At 39.9% G+C, this 14,612-nt stretch overlaps 1 protein-coding gene across 1 annotated transcript in view; it reads left to right on the forward strand.

Moving 5' to 3' along the window:
* TP53BP2 (tumor protein p53 binding protein 2) overlaps nt 1-14,612 on the forward strand; it is a 60,219-nt gene that overhangs the window by 11,311 nt on the left and 34,296 nt on the right. Inside the window, exon 2 of the mRNA XM_054022805.1 lies at nt 11,696-11,843. Coding sequence (XP_053878780.1) covers nt 11,696-11,843 — 148 coding nt within the window. The remainder of the gene's footprint in view (nt 1-11,695; nt 11,844-14,612) is intronic.

Below are 14,612 nucleotides of genomic sequence, written 5' to 3' on the forward strand. Positions count from 1 at the left end.
CAAATAGCAAAGTGTGTGTGGTGCAACTGCCACCTGTCCATGATAGTCTGGTCTCCTCAGAAGTAGCGTGGGTTAAATGTGCTGCCATCTCACCACTGGGCTTCCTGAAAGAAAGTTTATGTACAGATCACAGCTGGTATAGAAACTTATTCATTTGCTATGGACACTGAGAAACATTTAGCTCCTTTTTTCATTGCGGGAACACGTGTGCTTTGAAAGGCCAGTGAGAACAATTGAGTTTTTTACAATAGCATCCCACAGGAACTCTTTGAAAGCCTTTCTGCTGGCCTATTGCCACCCGGGAAGGTTGCTGACGTAATAGCACTGCTGATTCCAGGTGGAGTGGCATGGCAGTTGAGCTTCAGGAACAGTTTAAAATAAATAAATAAATACAAAGATTCCTTATGGGTTTGATGTCAGCAGAGAAAAGGAAGACCGTTCAGGCTTATGGCTAAAAGAACAGGAGTACTTGTGGCACCTTAGAGACTAACAAATTTATTAGAGCATAAGCTTTCGTGGACTACAGCCCACTTCTTTGGATGCAAATAGAGTAAAACATATATATATATCCGAAGAAGTGGGCTGTAGTCCATGAAAGCTTATGCTCTAATAAATTTGTTAGTCTCTAAGGTGCCACAAGTACTCCTGTTCTTTTTGCGGATACAGACTAACACGGCTGCTACTCTGAAACCAGGCTTATGGTTGTTACTATCATAACCCCATTCATTGTGCTTAGATGCCATCTTCTGTTCCATGCAGAGTATGTTGCAGTACTTAACAGGGAGGAGAGAGGCATCTGCAAACTTCTTTGCTTGTGTTGAGTAGGTTAGATCCTTCTGTTTTAGAGTGTAATATCTGTTTTTAGAAATGGGGGGTATTGAGTTTGTGTGGATGAAAAGTGTATTAATTGCTCTTTGAACCCTGACTGCGTGCTAGGACTGAACACAGACTGGGTTGAGCAATGCAGTGTCTGCCAGAAGGGGCATATGATCCAAAGGCCTGGTCTGTCTTTCATTGACTTCAGTAGGAGGATTGAGCTCTTATTTAGACAGACTGTACTGTTCAATCAGTGGCTGAAGATCAAACCTTCATGCCATCTGTTTTAGTTAGGTTTTTGTTAAGTGTTAATGATACAAAATGGCTGACTAGTTGTCACTGAGAGGCCATGCAGAAGTGGTTAGTGGACACTTGGGGAACATGTGCAGGAAGGGAGTTCCGAGTATAGATGCCATTGTGAAAAGAGTTGTATGTTCTGTCATACAATCTCAGGAACATATTAGGGTCTGTTTACACCCAGTTTTTATGCACTGATTTAACTAGATCAGTAGAAAAACTAATTTAATCAAATTGGTTCAGCCCCCTAGTGTGGCTACAGTTTTATGTTGATATACAATTTCATTGAAACAAACTATAGCAATATAAGACCCTTTATGCCAGTATAACTGCAACCATAGTAGGGGATTACATTAATTTAACTAGATCACTCCTTCTACCAATTTATTTAAACCATTACAAAAACTGCATATAGACAGATCCTTATTCTCTGTATCATATAGCCTGTGTAACTCTTAAAATCTGAAAATAAAACACTTCTAAAGTGCTTTGAAACAGTTACAAACCATCTGGCTTTCAGTACTGATGTTATGGATGTTGGCGGTATGAAAATATAGCCAACCTTAAAAGATACCCTTGATCCAAGGCCTGCTTGGTTGTAAATTCAGATACAAAACTGAAGTACCACATTTATGTAGGTATAACTTTTGGCTAAATACTTGCAGTGAGTACCAAGGCAAAATGTTAACGTTTGAAGTTTTATTTGAACTGCTCTTTTCCTAATGTCCTGCTTATGGAAAGTCTGGCCTGCATGTTCTGTTGTACATAAACTAATAGAATACGTTTTTAATAACCAAAATCGAGTGCTTCTGAGATCAAGATTCTTGTAAATTGCTCAGTTCAAGAGCTGACAATAAAAGGAAGAATGCCTTTCTCTGTTATGCTTGGTCAGATGCATCTCAGTGCTCATATTTGATCTGAGTAGGGTAGCTCAAAGTTTTGACTACAGCTTTGGTAAATGGCCCTTTAATGGATTCCTCCCTCTTGTCCTTCCTGGCAGCGCAAGTAAAGAACATCAGACTGGGAACAGATTTAAACAATTCTATACTGACAAACTTCAGAAAATAAATATGGCCAAATTAGATGATTCAGAAATAGAGCTTGTAATGAAGGTAGTATCTAAGCTATAATTATGCTTCGCTTCTGTTCAGATGTATAGACAGACGAGATCTCACAAGAAATCTGCTGGAATACAGAAATTGTCATCTGTGAAGTAGGAGGGGTGCAGCCAAACCTAGCGTCACTGTACAATTATAACATGTATTTTGATAGGGAAATTAAGTCCCTGGGTTTTGGTCGCATAGTCTCCAGATACTTCTCAGTGTCGCTGATGTGGGGGAAGAAAAAACTTAAAATACACCTCTACCCTATATAACGCTGTCCTCGGGAGCCAAAAAATCTTACCATGTTATAGGTGAAACCGCGTTATATCGAACTTGCTTTGATCTGCTGAAGTGTGCAGCTCCGCCCCCCCGGAGCACTGCTTTACCGCATTCTATTCGAATTCGTGTTATATCAGGTCGCGTTATATTGGGGTAGAGGTGTAGCAAAAATCAGTGTTCATAGTGTACTTTTTCTGTCTTGTGGTGTTTTCACTGTTCCCGACCCTTAAAAAAGCTTCCTCTTAACTGTTTCCCTATATTTATAGAAAACAAGTTGTTTTATCTCTCTGAAAATGGAACACGTATCTCTTCAGTGAGAATTTCTGTTTGTGTTGTGTAAATTATCTTTAACCTAATTTAGAGAATGGAGACTACTGTGTCTTTTAGATTAAAGGTTAAGAGTCTTGTATTCTCCTGCAATACAATTAAAAGGAAGAAGGGCTGTCCTTTATTTAGAACCAGAATAATCTTAACAATTATACAGTACTTCCTACTGTACCACTCCTACCTTGCATCATAACTTCCTTTCTCATAGTTATGGCTAAGTGCCACTACAATATAAACTGAGTTGTGTGCGTAGTGGCTGAGAAGGAAGGATCATACTTTGTGTATCGGGTGCGGCTGTAGGTAAATATTAAACTTATCTGTACACTTCTGTTGCGTCTTACCTTATTAAAGTGAACTGCTGAATATGAAAGGAGCCAGGATCATGTGTGTTTCTTCTAGGAAGGCTATTATGTAACCTCTTGTTTACCTTAATCTCTAAATACAGAGTCTGAACGTGCTGGCTATTGAAGACCAGATAGATGTTCTGAAGAACTTGATATGAAAGGAATCACTTTGTTACTGATACAAACTTGGTGTAACAACTTTAGATGCTGCCTCTCTCCTGTTAAATTGAGAGCTAGAACTATGTACCAGTGTGGAATTCTGATGATCAGAATATAAAAAACCTGCCATTGTACCAGCTGACTTTGTTGTTTAGAAAGTTGCAGTCAAGTCAGCAGAAATGTGAGACATTTTAATAGCTGATTACTTCATGGCTGGCTTGTGAAGATGAAGCATCAGTGTTTGTGTTTTCCAGGGCTAGGTAAGATCCAGGACTTGTTTATAAATGAGTTTTTACAAAGAAGAAAAAAACACTCTGGGCTAAAACTTTGGATGCAAGGTTTCTGCCTGGAAGTAGTTACCTCTATATATTTCTCTCATACAAATTGCTTTTTCAGTTTAATAGCTAGTGTTCTTATTCACCCTAAAACATTATGTTACTGTTTTTTTGTGTGCTCTAACTGAAAATAACTCTACCATTTATTTTAATTCCAGATATGAATCTGGCTCTTGTAGTTCTTCCACCTCCCACACACTGTTTTAAAAGCAGCTACTGCACCTCTGAAATGATGGCTTTCTAGTATACAGCTAAAATGTTCTTATACATTCTCACTGTGCATGGAATCATTGGGGGAAGAGGAGGTCCCTGCCTTGAAGAGCTTGCTGTCTAATTTAGATACAATACAAACAGTGCTGAAAATGTGATTCTATTACACATCGCTATTTGAAGAATTTCATTTATCTATCTCATTTTGATGGGACATTAAACTGTGTACTGTGAAATGTCTCTCCAACACCATTTCCTAGCGCTGCTATAAATATCTAGGGAATTAAAACTAGCTTTTTGTGCTTTAAGAATGTTAAAATTAAGGGTGTGTCTTAAACTCACAAAGCAGAGAAACCTCAGAGTTGAATGGTGAAATGACATCACTCACTTAGACTCATTCACAATATTAAAATTGTTCATGCTTTTTTATAGAGGGGTAGTGTTCTCATGGGTTTACTGGGTTCTTGTATCTCTGCCAATTTGTTGTGTGCCTCAGTTTTTCCCATCTGTAGAATGACCAGATTACTTGCTTGCCTGTTTGTGTTGAGGCTTATTGTGTGTAAAGTGCTTAGATGATAGGTGCTATGTAAGTGGAGAGTGTTGTTGCCTCTTATACCATTTGTGCTGTATTATACCTGAGCAGAACAGGGTTAGGTTAAAGGGTTAACCCTGAATTTCATTATTTTTGTAGCGAGATCAGGTGGGTGAGATAATATCTTTTCTTGGATCAACTTGTGCTGGTAAAAGAGACAAGCTCAAAAGTCACCAAGTGTTGAGCATGGTTGTTCCTGTCCCCACCAGGGACCAAAACACATTTCCCTCGCTCTTGAATGGATATCTGCAGGAGGAGACTGTCTTTAGGTGTCCAAATACACAAGAAATTGAACTGCAAGACCCATCCCAGAAGTAACACATTTCTATGTCAAAAGCTGGTCTCTTTCACCAACACAAGTGGATCCAACAAAAGATATTGCTGTACCCACCTTTTCTCTTTCATATTCTGGGACCATCATATCTACAACAATGCTGCAAACATTATTATGTAAGGAATTTAAGGCCCTTAATGAACTCTATATTTGAACATAGTGTCTTGTGTGAGATATATATGTTTATAGTATGTGTATAGTTTGTCTCAAAGGGTTGCTGCTAATTAAAGGCTGAACTTCAAAGTTTCTGCATAAGAGCTTTGACTAGAACCTGTGGGAAAGTACAGACTGTCCTTTTTACTTAGGTTTGTTTCAGGAATTACCTAATCCGTGCTGTCAGAGAAGCTGCATAATAATTGAGTTTTCCAGTCAACACATGCACTTAGGGATTTAAAATATTTGGTATAATTGAAGATTTAATTTAAAATATTGATGCGAAATTATGTAATGGAACAACTTTACACATTTGAAGATTTTTGCCACCATCTTTTTTTAGAGTGTAAAGGAAGGAAAACCCAGGCCCTTAAAAAGGGACCCTGCTTAAGTTAAGAACTTCAGAACGGCCATAGTGGGTCAGACCAATGGTCCATCTCTAGCCAAGTTAAAAAGACAAGTGTATTTCTTTTTCCCTTAGTTTCTCCAGTACACTTTAATCATTATAGTAATATCCTCTGACACAGGAAAACACAGCTGGTTCTCAGCATACCATCATATCTGCTCAGGTGAATGGCCAATAAACTGTGTACTGCAAATATCTCCTCAGCTACTTGAACTTTGGCTTAATAGCACTTAGGAAAACTGATTCTGCCTTTGTGGGCATGTAGATCTGCATTTAAGCAGAGCTCAGCAACTTTTTTTAAGAAATAGAAATAGTCATCCACAAATGTTAAGATCTGGGAAGTAGTATATGTGCTGTATTAAACTATATATAAAAGAACTTGTCTGAAATGATACTGTCACTGAATTTAAAAAAAAAAGGGGGAGGTGGGGAGGATTCAGAGGTGAATCCCAGGAAGTTTATGTGGGTGTAACTTGCATGTTGATGAGACAGAAGAGGGTGAAATTTTAAAGTAGGGTGTGGCCTGCTTTAATGTACACCTTCTTACATCCTCTTTCTAATTGCTTGTCCTGACACACCACCTCCTTTTCCGGCCTCTTGAGTGGGTGTTATGGTTCAAATTTAGTGGGTTATATATAGAGATGATGTGTAAATTACATGGATTGGAATCAAATGCTGCAACTCATGATGAGGGGACTAGAAGGTGTAATTTACACCAATTTGGATTCCTTTAGATTTGCCTCTGAATCTGGTCCATTCTTTTGTAGAGATGTGAAAAGTTCTTCTTTATAAATATGTTCTTTGCTTTGTCATCTCAACACTTGTGGGTTGTGCGTTTCATTTGGATTTCTAAAGATACGTGTACCTGCTCGAAAAATGGTCTCTGGCTGAAGTGAACGTGCACATGTTCCCTCCAATGTCCTTGGTGCATCAGATTAAAGTCTCTCCTTTGCTGGAGGTTTCGTAATTGCGAAGTTTATTTTCTAGGCTGCACAATACTGTCAGCTGAAATGTATAGTAAACCGTGCAGGAACCGGCATTGCTAGATCTACCCTTCATCTCCGGTGTCTGGTGAATATGCCATGAGCTACACTGCTGGGACCCAACACTTTTACATTTAAAACTCCATCAGTCACAAAAAAAACAAAGCAAAATTTTCAGTCATGAATGTCGAAGGAGTAGAACAAAATAAATGGCAAATAACACTCTGTACACTCAAGTCCACGTAGGTCCTGTCTATGCTAGAAAATAAGATTTTTTGACACCTGACCAGTTATGATTCTACACATCTTAGACACTGGTGTAGACAAGGCAAAATGTCCATGATCAGTCCTTTTTAATACCTGCCACCACGTGATGAGCATGGTTGATCCTGTCCCCACTAGTGACCAGAACACATTCTCCCATATTTAAATGGATATCTGTGGGAGGAGACTGTCTTTAGTGTCCAAAGAAACTAGAAATTGAACTGCAAGACACATCCAGAAGTAACATATCTTTATCCCAAGGGAGGATATTAGCAAAACAAAGAATTTCAGAGTCTGATGTTCAGTGAGGCCCAGCACCTGGAGCTCCCGTTGACTTCAGTTGGAATTTTGGAAGGTCAGCACTTCTGAAAATCAGTCCCCAAAAAGTTAAACAAGATTAAACCTGGCACAGAGCTACTTGCAATTGTCAGAGCTTTCAGTCTCATTGGCTATTGTCTGTAATAGCATTTGAGGATCTGACTGTTCTCCTCCTCTTCTTCAGACTGAATGGTTTGGTTTACCTGTTACAAGTTGATTTTCTTTTGTCATAGTAACTCATGCCCATTTAGAGAGGTGGTGTTCAATCTCTTGAGTTTTGGGGCCAAACATATTTCAAGAAGGTCAAGGACTATAGTCCATACTTTGGAACTGGCTCTCTGGCCTCTTATGGACCATTTATGCCAATTAAGTTGTGCAAAGTACCCAAACATCCTTTGCTGTGGATTCCCCAGTGGGTATGGTGCCAGTTTATTCTACTCCCATGCCTCCCTCCCCACAGCCTCTGCCTAGGGGCCACACTGAGATATGGAGCAGCATGTCAAGAGTTGGATTGGGAGAGTGGCTGGTGCATGCTGCATGTTAGCTATCCCCTGCTAGTATGTGATCTCTTGGGGAGCCTTGCCAGCTTGTGCAAGTTAGAGCAGCCACCAGGTTACTATAACCCATGCCAAAGCAGCGAATCAGGGAGCTATAAAAGGTTCTGATTCTTAGCTTCGCCCTTCCCCTGTTCTGTGCTGTTGTAGGTTGCGGTGATGGGGAGGGCAGCCATCTTTTCTAGATACTCTCTTTAGGCTCAGGCAGAGCCAGGCAAGCTCTTACCCTGCTCTTCCTGGAGTTTATACAGCCTACCAGGCAATGGAGCAGCCAGTGCTGCTTTCTCTTCCCTCCTCTGTGATGTAGTAGGTGGCCTGTGTGGGAGGTGCTGAATAGCAGCAGCAGGGAAGGAGTGGCTCACATCAGAGCAACAGGTAGTTGGGTAGGCCGTGCCCCCACCACATCCTGGGGGCTGAGCCAAACACTTCAGTTAATTACTTGATGTTGCTCTGGGAATACACTTTCAATTTGTCATTGAATACAAATGTTCTGGACATAGTCATCACTAAGGGAGGTTGGACACCCTGGTAAAGTAAAAAGCAACAGAGGGTCCTGTGGCACCTTTATGACTAACAGAAGTATTGGAGCATAAGCTTTCGTGGGTGAATGCCCACTTCATCAGACGCAAGTCTTGCGTCTGATGAAGTGGGCATTCACCCACGAAAGCTTATGCTCCAATACTTCTGTTAGTCATAAAGGTGCCACAGGACCCTCTGTTGCTTTTTACAAATTCAGACTAACACCGCTACCCCTCTGTTACTTGACACCTGGTAAAGTAGTTTGGTTTATCTGCGATTTTCAGGGTATAGATGGCAACTTGTGATCCTTTCTGAACAGTTGCCTCTTTGTGTATGTAAACCTCAAGATTAGCAGTGGGAGTTAGTCATGCTCATTTGAGGAGTGAATAATCTTGTATTAGGTTGGCTGTCTGAGGTTCCATATAATACCCATGATTATGCTCGTTTTAATTAAAAACATTCCCAGCTGAAAGTGAATCCTTGAAAACAAATGTCCCCAGATACAGCACGTTTTGCAGATACACAGGACCTGGGAGATAGTTTTGTGCGTAGTCATTTAAAGTGTGACGTGGTGGGGGCAGTCCTGGGCTAATGCTACAAAAGGTGGTGTATTGTACATTCCTGTAAAACTCCAGGTTTTCACTGCAGCTGCAAAGCTGGCTGAGCTTAAGGAAAACAAAACTGTTTTCCCTGGTTTCTGGTTCTGTGTCTGATTACATGGTAGCTCTGCTTGGTGGAATGTCACTTCCCCACCTCCAAACTCTCCTTAAAATAGTGTGTATAAATGTGGGTTTGGAGTTTTGTCATGGAGCATTGTTGTAAATTTAAAGTTGAACTTCAAAACTTCAATTTGAAAGTTTTAAATAGAACCTATGGGAGAGAATAGATTTGCCCCCTAACTACCATTGACATGTCATTGGCACTTTCCCATAAACTGCACAAACAGTTATGATGGCCTTTTCCACATTAGATAAATATGGAATGCTAACCACTGTGTGATCCCCTTAGCATGCCTGTAACACACCTCTGGTCTACACGGAAAAGTGCCCCCAATAGTGCTCAGCATTTCAACCAAGAGTCTTCGGCTGTGTAGCTGCATACACGGCTGGCACGTAGCATAAACTTACTAGCTGCTTCCGGCCAAGGGCGGGAGAGTGAAGGAGAAGGGGCTTCAGGGCTCACAACTTCCTTCTCTCTTTCTCTGTGTGGGAAATGAATGACTTCCTGAATTTCATCTTAAAACTGATGAGTGGAATCTCTCACCCCATTTTCCTTCCTTTTTCCCCCTCTCTCCTCATTCCTTCAGTACCACACGTTCATTATCGCCACCTGTGCATGTCACACACTCTTCCTACTCCCTTTTATCTTTCTTGTCCCTTCACTCCCTTTCTGTTCCTCATCCTACATACCTTTTTCTCTTGCTTTCACTGTGATGCAATGACTAAGAAATAGTGCCAGGGCATTTATGGGAGTTCACTTAAGAATTATGGGAGTTGCGAGCTCTTTTTCCTCAGTTCCTTTTAGCTCTCTTACTGCTTGCAGAAGGCCTTTTGAAATTTCTCAGATGCCACTGCTTCAGGCAGCTGTACCAGGAACTGTAGACCTACTGGGTTGTCGATACTTGGGTATGGTCCCATCAGTTTAGTTACCAGTAGTTTAGTACTCCAGCGCAGATACAGCCTAGGAGCTGGCAATTCAACATACCCACTCCAGGTGACTGTATAACATGAAATATTGTATACTGTAGTGTTTGAAGTCAATTAAAATATTAGAATATCTTTAATTGGACAGTTTTTTCAGGTAAATAAGATAGCTGCCATTACTTGTTTGGAGGGGAAGAGGGGAAGGAACCCAGGGATTTGAAAGAATCCTTGACCAAGTAAACAAGATCTTTCTCAGACAAATGCACACCTTAAACTATGTTCATCATCCTTTCCTCAAAAGATTTTAAGTCCTCAATATGATGGGCCATATTTGTCTCTAGTGAGTACAATGACGCTAGATGAGTTTGGCCTACTGTATCTACAGAAAACAGTGGAATAAGTACATGATGTAATGGCTCCCTTTTTACAGTTGGAGGGAAACAAACATTTCCGTTGTAACTTGCTTAAATCATAGTTCAGGCCCAGCATATTTTGAATCTTTAAATTGTTGTTCATAAAGAATCTTTGCCTGTCCACTTTTACCCCAGATGACTTGAACATAGCTTTGGGGAAGCGGGGGAGAGAATAAACGTGGCTGGCTTCCAAGATCCAGTTTTTTTTGTTGACTTGGAACATATTTTGCTAGGAGACCTACAATTAAAATGTTCAATTGGTTTAGCAGAGTAATTGCTGTTGTGAAGACATTTGACAGATTTATGATTTTGGAAGTTATGTCTTTCAGCTAGTGTTGAAATCAAAATTCAGAGTAGCTCCAGGGACAAAATAAACCTATTTAATTTTTGAGTCAGCTTCTTAAATTTATAATTTAATTCTAAAATAGCAGTGTACAACAAACTGATTGTCTTGTTTTCAGAGATGCTGATCATCCACAGCTCCCACTGAAGTCATCTTCACTGAAGATTAGGCTATAGTTTCTTAATTTTTTTTAAAAAAGATCTGAGCTTCCTATTGCAGAGAGTAGAGAAATAACAGCAAAGATGAGCAGGTAGCTGTTTAACTTTTTTCGTATTGAATAATCCTAATCAAAGATTAGTGAGGGTACGTCTATACTTACCTCCGGGTCCGGCGGTTAGCAGTCGATCTTCTGGGATCGATTTATCGCGTCTTGTCTAGACACGATAAATTGATCCCGGATCGATCCTGGAAGTGCTCGCCGTCGACGCCGGTACTCCTGCTCCGCGAGAGGACTACGCGGAGTCGATGGGGGAGCCTGTCTGCCGCGTCTGGACCTGCGGTCAGTTCGAACTAAGATACTTCGACTTCAACTACGTTATTCACATAGCTGAAGTTGCATATCTTAGTTCGAAGTGGGGGGTTAGTGTGGACCAGCCCTGAGTTACTAAGAGAGGAAGCCAGATGAGTTTTGAAGCACATTTCATTTCTGACTGCATTTACAGGGAACCTTGTATGCATACAGGGAATGTTTTTAAGGGCATAATAAATTGAGTTGTGCTATCTGTAGGAGATCCTCAAGTGACAAGTGCTATATAAATCCAAATTTATTAGCTTCCACTGTCATTTCTTATCCAGTAGATCTTTCTCCAGACTTTAATTACCTTTGTTCTCCTTCATGGGAAGTTGTTCCTGGTTAAGAACACTTCTGAACTGTAGAGGACTGTTTCTGCTTCTACATCAAATCATTGAGCAGTGTGTGTACCTTAGAGTGACGCAGAGAGCATTTTGACGCTTCACATCTCCTCTTTCAACTCTTGGCCTGAAAGAACAAGCATCTCCAGATTTTTTTTTTTCCCAGAACTCTAATATCTCAGCAAGGGATGGGGATGCAATATATAGAACAGATTGACTGAGACACATAGCCTGTTTACATAAACAGAAAGTGACTTCCCTAGCATCTCATTTTGCTCAGTACTTTTCTGTGAATTTTTGTGGTCTTGATTAGGACTGTGTATGTGCAGTGGTCACTAGTGAATGGTGCCAAGTGCTTTAAGCTCAGAGTGATGAGCTTAATAATAAGGACATGGGTGTGGCATGCAACCTACCTTGTGTATTCTACTAACTGTGTGCCATTATCTTCCAGATGTTTCTTACTGTGTACCTCAGTAACAATGAACAACACTTCACTGAGGTGCCAATTACACCTGAAACCACCTGCAGAGATGTTGTGGAGCTGTGTAAAGAGCCTGGGGAGAGTGACTGCCACCTGGCTGAAGTGTGGTTTGGCTCAGGTATGAGAGATGCAGCTTTTGTGATCATTCTATTTGTTTGCTTTTATTGTTTTTATTACCATAGCACCTAGAGGCCAAGGCCTCATTGTGGTAGGCACTGTACAAACATACAGTAAAGAGATAGTCCCTGCCCTGAAGAGTTTACCATTTGCCTTCCTTTCCATTAAGCTCCTCACTGGAAATACATGCTATATATGCAAGACTCTGTAGTGACTGGAGAAATGTAATGTCCTGCGGGTCTAGAGACTGAAGGCTGAGCAACTGACAGGGGAAGGGATTTTAAACAAATGGTTTAATGTGTTCTGGGGATTTATGTAATTCCAGTGCCTCATGAACATTTTGGAGACAGGATAACTGCTAAATGAAAAGGTGGGAGTTGAATTTTTAAGTTATGAGAATTAACAATACTTATGCTTTGAGAGCCCGAAGAGGTTCTCCAGCAAAATCAGGGAAGATCAGACTTGGCATTCCTCATATTTATAACCTTTAAAACAAGCAGCACATTCTTTTATTATTACGTTTTAAAAAACAAACAAACAAAAAAAGCTTCCAGGCCTTCATACAGCATAAATAAGCTCCCCCCCCCCCCCCCCCCAAAAAAAAAAAAAAAAAAAAAAAACCCTGACACAAATCCAATTTTAAGTGACCCTCTAGGAAAGCATTTTTTATTGTATAATTCACTGATTGTACAACTTCATCTTAATCATCACAAAATCCAGAAAGAAAGACAAATGAAATCAAGTTCTTGGTTTACCGTTGCTTCATTATTTTGAATTCATAGTTACTATGAATCTTTGCTCTTAAATTTATTTTCCAAGTGGTGTTGTACAGCTCACTGGAAGAGAACTGTGTATACATGCTTTTAGCTAAGAAAGAGAGAACCTTGGAGTTTGCATGTCAGTTAGGATCTTGATATAGGCCAGGGGTAGGCAACCTATGGCACGCGTGCCAAAGGCGGCATGTGAGCTGATTTTCAGTGGCACTCACACTGCCCGGGTCCTGGCCACCGGTAGGGGGGCTCTGCATTTTATTTTAATTTTAAATGAAGCTTCTTAAACATTTTAAAAACCTTATTTACTTTACATACAACAATAGTTTAGTTATATATTATAGACCTATAGAAAGAGATCTTCTAAAAATGTTAATGTATTACTGGCACGCGAAACCTTAAATTAAAGTGAATAAATGAAGACTTGGCACACCACTTCTGAAAGGTTGCCGACCCCTGATATAGGCTCTCATCCTGCAAACACTTATGCTCATTTAATTGTCCTTTTGAGCTCAGTGGGACTTCTTCCCTGTTTTTGCAGACTCAGGGCCATAAAACATAAGGAGTTTTATTTGTAAAACCCAGTCATTAGCTGTATCGGTTGTATTCTGGAAAGAGATCCTTTAAAGACTAGGTAATGGAGACCAATGCACTTTCCAAGAAGAGATGCAGAATCAAGCAATAAAGCAATGACCTATGTGTGTGGTTTTATGCATCGCCTATCCTTGTGATGTCTAAATGCTGTTTGTACAGCTGTGGTCATGAGCCATATAAAAATAAAACTGGTATCTATGGAGTGTTCTCTTTTGTAAGAAGAGGCAAGTGAAATTTGTTTTTTTGGGGGGAAAAATTGAACTAATATCCTATATTCTGGGAACTCTTGTGTTTACTAATGGAATTTTGTATTAATTTTTCAACACAAGCATTTACTTACCTTTCTACAAAACCAGTATTTACTGGTCACAAATATAAAAGCTATCTGCATGTTTTAAATTGCATTTCCTAGCAAATAATTTAAACAAGGTGTAAATTTTTAACCAATCAGTTATGGTGGATTCTCCATCACTGACCATTTTAAAATCAAGATTTATTTTTCTTAAAAGATCCGTTCTAGGAATTATTTTGAGACATTCTATGGCCTGTGTTATCGCCTAAGGTGTCACGGGACGATCACAATGGCCCTTTCTGGCCTTGGAATCTATTAATCTATGAATGAAAATGGTGTAAGGCCAAAAAAAAAAAAAAAGATGCCTTGGTGTAGTATGAAGTAAAAACACATTTAGAAAGGGATATATTTGATCCAAAACAATGAATGTGCCACGAGTAGTGGCCAATTATTTCAAGTGCATCACATTTTATCCTGTGAGAAAATTGCTGTTCAACTCTTCTCACCTTTAAGATGAGGCTGTGCAAAATGAGTCCACTTTATTTTGCAGAGATTTAGGAGCTAGACAGTTTAGAAAAATTGTTTTCAGTGGCAGGCAGCTATATAAATATAGTTATTAAAACTGTAAAGTGACTTAAAAAACAAACAGGGAGACAGGCTCTTCCACTGCTGACGAAGAAACAAGAACTATGAGGTGCATCTTGAAAAATTAGGGCTCTCCAAATTAAATTACTGGGGTACTCTTTGGGTATCACTTCCTCCTCCTCTCTTTTGTCTGGTCACATGTTACAACAAACTTTTCTCTGGTTCAGGGAGTTTTGGCTTCTGTTCCTGGAGCCTATTAAATCTCCTGTGAGTGTTGGCGAGTAGATTTGCTGGAAACAGATATAAGGGGCTCTTTCTGCAGGAGCTATACATACTGTCTCCACAGTGCTCCCATTCTCTTTTGGTTTGAGGAATAGGAGGCCAACCTTTAATAAATTGTGATCCTCTGTGTGGCATCATATACCCTGCTACTAGATCACTTTTGACTAGGAAAACTGTTTCTACTTCCTTAATTACCAAGAAAAGTAATTAAAAGGAAGGAGTATGTATGTTATGTGGCTTTTAGATA

The sequence above is a fragment of the Malaclemys terrapin genome, chromosome 3, assembly GCF_027887155.1.
Source record: "Malaclemys terrapin pileata isolate rMalTer1 chromosome 3, rMalTer1.hap1, whole genome shotgun sequence".
NCBI lineage: Eukaryota > Metazoa > Chordata > Testudines > Emydidae > Malaclemys > Malaclemys terrapin.